The sequence below is a fragment of the Galeopterus variegatus genome, unplaced genomic scaffold, assembly GCF_000696425.1.
Source record: "Galeopterus variegatus unplaced genomic scaffold, G_variegatus-3.0.2 Scaffold10549, whole genome shotgun sequence".
In the NCBI taxonomy this organism is placed as follows: domain Eukaryota; kingdom Metazoa; phylum Chordata; class Mammalia; order Dermoptera; family Cynocephalidae; genus Galeopterus; species Galeopterus variegatus.
In genome coordinates this window covers 20,389-28,014 of record NW_007736660.1, presented here as the reverse complement: position 1 = coordinate 28,014, position 7,626 = coordinate 20,389, and the positions used below count along the sequence as shown (strand labels likewise).

The 7,626-nt window shown below is 35.1% G+C and overlaps 1 protein-coding gene across 1 annotated transcript; it reads right to left on the bottom strand.

Annotated features, from left to right (window-relative positions):
- Positions 1-282: 282 nt before the first annotated feature.
- Positions 283-7,425, bottom strand: TMEM263 (transmembrane protein 263). Its single transcript, XM_008594309.1, has 2 exons — positions 7,327-7,425; positions 283-3,187 (listed from the first exon to the last, which is right to left on the bottom strand). The coding sequence occupies exons 1-2, from the start codon at positions 7,388-7,390 to the stop codon at positions 2,901-2,903; spliced, it is 351 nt and encodes a 116-aa protein (XP_008592531.1). The 5' UTR covers positions 7,391-7,425; the 3' UTR covers positions 283-2,900.
- Positions 7,426-7,626: the final 201 nt, after the last annotated feature.

The window sequence follows — 7,626 nt, the reverse complement described above, 5'->3', positions numbered from 1 at the left end:
TAATTCCTCCATTAGTTTTCAAACCTTAGTGTGCACAAGAATAACCTGTAGAAGTTGTTAAAATGCAGTCCTGGGCCCCAGAACCTTGGCAAGATGGGGTAAAACCTAGAAATCTGCATTTTAAATCTGTATTAGAGTTTAAAATATGTTTGTATTTCACTGCTGTGCTGGCATCAAAATACATATTCAGGGACATGTCTGTACATTACTATCAAAAAAATTTAAAAATTGACTACAGCACAGTTTCTGAACTGCTGTGTAACTAAAAATTTTAAGATCACCCTGTTTTAAAATTTCCTTTATTTCTTCAGATCTTTATGAAACATTCCATCTTTTGCAGATCATAGTGCTTTATTAACAGATTCATGTGTTCTTTTCCCATCCCTTTAATACAAAAAATTATTCAATCATCGGTTATTTTCATCTGACATTTCACTAAGTACAGGATTCATGTCAACATTATTACATCAAGTCCCTCAAGTGGGTTATACAAGTTTATCCTCATTGTGCCAAATACCCACTCAAAAGATAAGTTGAATAATAACAGATGCCTCCAGGTGCACTCAACAACCTTAGTTTCTTGACGTGAACTAGTCCTGTTTAACAGGTCAAATTGCTAGTCTACGTAAATAAACTGGAAAAGACTCAAGGATACAGCTGTACATATCATCATATGGCAAGTCCATTTCAACAAAAACCTCTATATCTAACTGTACATTTGTACAGTTCTCTGCTATCATTGCAAAAGCCCCCCTGAACAAAGTTATAGTTTAGAACTGAAAACTATCTTGATGAGATAAAATGTACCAGATGGCTTTACTGCAGCAGAAATTAACTACAACCATTTTTCCTCAAGCAGTTTTAAAGACAAAGTTAAAAATAAATATGCAAGCAAACAGCAAACTAAAGTCTATGCTTAGAAATTCAGGTACAAAGCACAACACAGCCTATTAGAAACATAAACTAGCAAAGAAGCAATAATTTCTTCCGAATAGCAGGAAACAAGCTCTCCAATACCATTAGATTATTATTTAGTCTTCATCTATTAATTTTGGAGTTTAAAAAAATCCCCTTTACAAATTATCACATCTGACCAGATATGCCAACAAATACACCTAAATAATACTTAATGAAATAAACAACCATTTAATAACTGATGAACTGAACTCTTTATTGACTTTTCAGTTTGTATGCAGTACAAAGGTTCAAGAACCTTTGGAGATTTGCTTAAAATCCCTGCTGATATTTATGAAAGCTTTTAAAAGTTGTTATATTCTTATCCATTTGTTGACCCACATTATCCATGTAATACTCTTAGTGGTTTACAAACAAACATTTAAGCCTTGGGTGTTATAGTGACCTGTTTCAAGTTCTCTGGGATGCTAGTTTGACTTACTTTAGGGTATCACCGCCTTTCCTTCCCTCCACTACAAAAAATAAAAGTCAGCAGAATGGAGACAAATTTCTAAACTTAGGTATAAAGAAATTTAAGATTTTTCAGGCTTGGATTATAACCCCTAGTTAAGAGGAATGCCAAACAAACATATATGCTGGTGGTTAAAATTTTTATGAAACTTAACATGAAACAAAAAAAATAATGAATTCCAGCTAAGTCATATTCTTTGAAAATGAATGAGACATGATGGGACATGTTAATAAAGACATAACATACTTATACATAATCAAAAACTTCAATTTTCTGCCTGAAATGGGCTTAAAAAATGGTACAAAGTCTACTTTAAAGGACTGTAAGATAACATTTTAAAAGCCTATATAAACCACTCAAAACACTACATTTTATATTCAAAACCAATCTATGGTGCCCATTTCATTCAATTTAAAAGTCAGTCCTCATACACTTGTGGTTGCTTTTACCATGTTTTTAAGAAGGGATACTGCTAATAACTTAAGACACATACAGACAGAATAAGTGTGAAGGATTCTTTTTATATGTTGAATGCTTCAGGTAATTCTTAGGAACTTAAAATTATTTCTTCCTCCTTAATATGCAACTCTTCCAATAGACCTTGTGACCAGTAAAGAAATGTTCCTTAGGCACTGTGAGGTGTATTAATGATGGAGCATGAACCCAAGCTGAAGTGTACAATTCAATTTTAACTACTAACAAGACAGTTAACAAACACTATCTTATCTGCTGTCATCAAGAAATGCTTTTACCCCACTACTTCTGAGATTCTTAAGAGGGAAAACTAATTTCACAAACAACCTTTAAAAGAATCCATAGATAATTCTAAAAACTGCACATATTTAGGGTATTAGAAAAGATGTTTTCTTTTGTAAGGCATCAATGATTCAATGAAGAAAATGCATTTCTAACAAAATATGGTTAACAGTATCATAAAACCATTTATCTTTTCTTTTAAATTTCTCTAATTCCTGCTACTTTTGCCAGCTTAAATAAGAAAAGAAAGCCTCTTGGCCTAATCAACTATGGTTATAAAAAACTAAGACATCTGAAACTATTAGGCACATCAAAGGTACAGTTTATGTAGTTCAAAGTTCCCTTCTTAAGGGGCAGATGAGTTACCTGGCACATTATATACATGGAACTGTAAAGATCATCTACTAGATTCAACTTTCACATTTTTAGTCAAACTGAAAAACATACTAAATACTTAAGACATACCATATCTTCAGTTACAACTGAGTAAGTGTAACATTTTACCAGATAAAAAGCTGGAATTTAAGTATGAGAAACCTTCATACACTGTGCTAGTATTGGTCTCTTCTTTTTAGACGAAAGCCAGTCATCAATACTTTCAACACAGCAGTTTAGAAGATAAATGTCCAAAACAGATGACTTGGTTGTAGTCCCTAATTGAGCAATTCAATGCCACTGGCATCATAATGCTGTGGAGAGCAAATATTATCTCCATATTTTAGTCAGATTTGTCTTTCTTCTTTCCTGTTAAGGGCACTTTGTTTACAACAGCAGACCCAACAGCTGTAACACCTCCAGCCACAGCAGACACGCCCCCTTTCACCAGCCCAATTCCCATGGAAGGCACAGTTGTAACAGCCGTTTTGGTCACCTCCAGACTCTTTCCACCAATCCAAGCCACACCACCAATGGTGGCACCAACAGCTCCCTTTGTAACACTGAAGATACCCCCAGTCACACGGGACAACATGCCTGGTTGCTGCTGTGGGTGATCTTTCATTGAACCTAATGAGAGAAAATATGAGACAGACAAATATAATAAGCCTTTAAAAGAGCAGTACAAATCATTACATAACCTAAAACATCCTCACAATCAGGAGGTAGATTTGATAAAACCAATCACGCTGACTGAGTGAAAAGACATTGAAGAGCTCTTCTCTCAAGGGTATAGTTATGTACCTGTTTTTACAACATCTTGGTCCAATGCTAAGTCTTAGTATTTATGAGAAGAAATGCTTTAGAGACTAGACAAATTTCATAAAATAGGATGCTATTTTAAATGCTTCCTTGATTTACAGTTTCATTGTTAATAAATAACCTTTATTTTATATCCTAAAAAGAGCATGAAAAAATATATTTAGCCTTAATTTCCTTGATATGATTCAAGCAATCATTGCTGAAACAATCTTCTTCAAATAAAGCAATGGTTCTAAAAGTATAGTTTGGGATTCGTGGGGATTCCCCAAGACCATTTCAGGGGGTCCACAAGGTAAAAACTATTTTGATAATAATATTAAGATGTCATTTGTCTTTGCACTTTCAGTCTACTGAAGAGTTTCCCAGAAGCTAGATGATGTGTGATAACGCCACAGACTGAATGCAGAAGCAGCTGCAAGAATCTAGCTGTCTTCCATTAATCAAAACATTAAAGAGATTGGCAAAAATGTATAAACAATGTCACCCTGCTCACAATTTTTTTTTTGTTTTGGAAAAGTTACTTCCTATAAAACTATATGAATCATGTTAACATGTAATGGGTCTACTGGGTTATTTTAATGAATAAAATACCAAATTTCTCAGTTTTTATTGCTAATATGGTAAATATTGACAAAGCCATAAGCCCTTTGGGATCTCAATTTTTAAGAGTATAAAAAGATCCTGAAACCAAAAAATTTCAGAATCACTGCTAGATATATTTGTGTCTCTGCTCTACGTGTCCCTTAATAATGTATTTAAAGAGTTAATGCTTTTTATTCATCATTTATAAAATCACATTACCTACCTAAAATCATTTTTATTCAGATGGAAGTAGGGGAGACAAACAACAGCTATGATTAATGCTTAAATCACTGCCTCAGTAATTCTTATAGTAGAAAGTCTGTGTCTTAAGCATCTAGTTTTTTTTGTTTTTTTTTTTTGTCTTTTTTCGTGTCCGGCAATGGATTGCAACCCTCAGTGTCGCGCCCATGCCGGACCGGGACCGGCAACGGGATCGCAACCCTCGGTGTTGCGCCCGCACCTCGCTCAGCCAGTGAGCGGGAACCGGTCTGTATGTGGGATCCGAACCCTCGGCGGGAGCGCCACTGCACTCCCAAGCGGCGCACCGTAGCAGTGCGCCACCGGGCCAGCCCCTTAAGCATCTAGTTTTTTTTGTTTTTTTTCGTGTCCGGCAACGGATTGCAACCCTCAGTGTCGCGCCCATGCCGGACCGGGACCGGCAACGGGATCGCAACCCTCGGTGTTGCGCCCGCACCTCGCTCAGCCAGTGAGCGGGAACCGGTCTGTATGTGGGATCCGAACCCTCGGCGGGAGCGCCACTGCACTCCCAAGCGGCGCACTGTAGCAGTGCGCCACCGGGCCAGCCCCTTAAGCATCTAGTTTTAAAAAACTTTTCAGATGCCCTCAGAAAAGGTAATATCAATATGAAAAATTCACTTTTAAGTCATGGGTTTGTTTTCTGTGGTTGGTTTGGTTTTTTTTTTTTTTTAAAACAGCCACACAAATTAGAATGTAACCTCAAACTTAGGCATAAAATGACTCGCAGGAAGATTTCATAAAAATCTGATTGCATCAGCTTCAAATAAATGCCAGCCTTTCCTCTTTTGCAAGCTAATGATTTAGGTGACAATACATAAACAATGGTGTTTTTCTAAATTTCATGGAAAAATATTTGGTAATTATACAATTCAGGCTTTAGCCACTGAAAAAGTATAATCTAACACAATGAAAGGTAAATTCTTAGGTACACAGGTCCAACTAAGACCACCAAAGACACTAGATCCTTGCAGAATAAGGTCATCAGAGAAAGTAACATGGAGAAACCAACAATATTTGATGGGGAAAAAGAAAAAATTCTCAAAGTCGAATTTTACTAATACAGATTTACCTTGAGATAATTTTTCTTTTCATTGTTTGGAGGTTTTACATTCTATCACAAGTGGGAAAATCATATTGATTAGTCAAAATAGTGCACAGATATAGCAATGGCTAAATTTATAAAAACCAACTAAATATTTTTATTAAAACTTAATAAGCAAAGTTAATACAAATTTTTAAATGGCTAAAAGAAAGATTTAAGATAGAGATGAGCATTTGAATATATTAATTATAAAAGTATGATGGAAAGGATTCCATATTTGGTAATTCTTTTGTAATCAAGGTCAACAGCACTAGGAAAAGAGGCAAAATCCTGATTTGAAGATAAAATAGATAACTGCTTCATGCCAAATCCCTCATTAGTATAATGATCTTGCTATGCCAAATTTCATACACGTGCATTTAATAAAACCAGATAATTTCTCCTAATCAAATCAGACAAATATTAATGCAGTTGATCTCTTTACTTACAGGGTACTCTTAATTATCACCATATAAATTATCTGCTTTGCAGATTACTCTTGTTTCATAGCATATACAGGTATTCCTGAGGCTCTGTTTTCTTCCTTAACAATCATGATCCTGGACAACCTTTTATTGATCCCTTTCCTTACTTCCTTTTCACAAAGTCCTTACTAACTTTCTCTTGAGCCCTAAATTTTCTTTTTGAAATTCCATGGTTCTACTCCTAAAAAAATAAAGCAGGGAAAAAGCTAAACTAATAATTTTCCAGGCCATTCTTCCATCAGACAAACTAAACCTAATCAGCTAGTTCCTCCATCTTCTTTTAGGCTTAAATGTAAGCTTTTTGTTGTGTTATTTTCCTAGCAATTTCATTTTTGCCTACCAATGTAAGATAAGAAATATAAGAAGAAAATTTTGAACAGTGAATAACAGAACTGGGAGGAAAATACAATACCTAGAATCACGATTTCCAGCCCTAGCAATCAACATGCAATTCTCCAATGAGATCACTATTTGAATTAAGTTTAGTAATAGTCTATACGAAAACCATAAATAAAAAATGCCTGCAGTCATTTTCTGTACATAGTCAGGGCATTTAGTTGTGCAGTTAGTGTTTCCAAAGATTTTTGAAACAAAGGTAAGAATAAAATGATTCATGATGTCACAATTTTCAAACTAAAAGAGAATTATGATTTAGAAAGACAAATTAAGCAGACCCCAAGACCATGTATTAATGTAGGAACAGAGAGCTACCAATCATAATGTAATGAATAATAGGAGTTTAACAACAAATCTCAAATGCCTCTTGAATTAGGTTGATTTTTTTATGCAGGACATCAAAACTTAAAACATAGTCCATCCTTCCTCTGTCCATCCTTTATCCCACCCTACCCTTTAAAAATGAAAGGATATACTCTTACTTGTGAATAAAAGAGTGACAGGAAAATAGACCTTATATGATAAATCGTGTGCCGGTTCACCAGTATCTGTGTGCAATGGTTTGAATGTTTATCCTCTCCAAAACTCCTGCTGAAACTCAATCCCCATTGTAATAGTATTAAGAGAGTGCGAAATCTATGGTATCGAGAGGTGCGACCTTTAACAGGTAACTCGGTAATGAGGGCTCTACTCTCAAAAATGGATTAATCCATTCATGGATTAATGAGTTATCACGGGAATGGGACTGGTGGCTGTATAAGAGGAAGAGAGACCTGAGCTAGCATGCTCAGCCCCCTAGCCATGTGATTCCCTGCACTAGCTTGGGACTCTGCAGAGTCTCCACCAGCAAGAAGGCCCTCACAAGATGCAGCTCCTCAACCTTGGACTTCCCTCCAGAATTGTAAAAACAAAAAAGTTCACTTCTTTATAAATTACCCAGAGTTATTCTGTTATAAGCAACAGAAAATGGACTAAGACACTGTGCTTTCTTATTCAAGGCTTAAAATGTCTACCTTCAATTATTTTTGGAACATATTTACTGACAAGGTACACAGTTTATGTTTCTTTAAATTTGATAAAAACAATCAGAGCTTTAATTCACAAGGATATTTTTTCTATTCTTAGTGTTATAGATGCATACTTACCTTCTGGTGGTTCATCACTAAGGTATGATGGGATTTCTTGTTGATTTTTATCTGCCTGATTCATGATCTCCTAAAAAAAAAAAATCATACAAACACATTTCATTTTAACCTTAACATGTGAAACTACCTCTTATCACATGCTAAATTAAGACTTAATCAACTATATTCATATAAACATTTTAAAACACCCACTACAAGACTACTAGATCTTGTCTCCTACTTCAAAGTGTAGCATTTAAGTAATACTTTAAATTACACCAGTGAACAATATACATCTTATCTGAAACACCAACCAAATAG

Bases quoted from the DNA above. Each gene is read 5' to 3' on its own strand.
- TMEM263 (XM_008594309.1), bottom strand. From the start codon at position 7,390: ATGAATCAGGCAGATAAAAATCAACAAGAAATCCCATCATACCTTAGT. The intron at 3,188-7,326 runs GTAAGTATGCAT...TTCTCTCATTAG, and splicing joins TAGTGATGAACCACCAGAAG to GTTCAATGAAAGATCACCCA.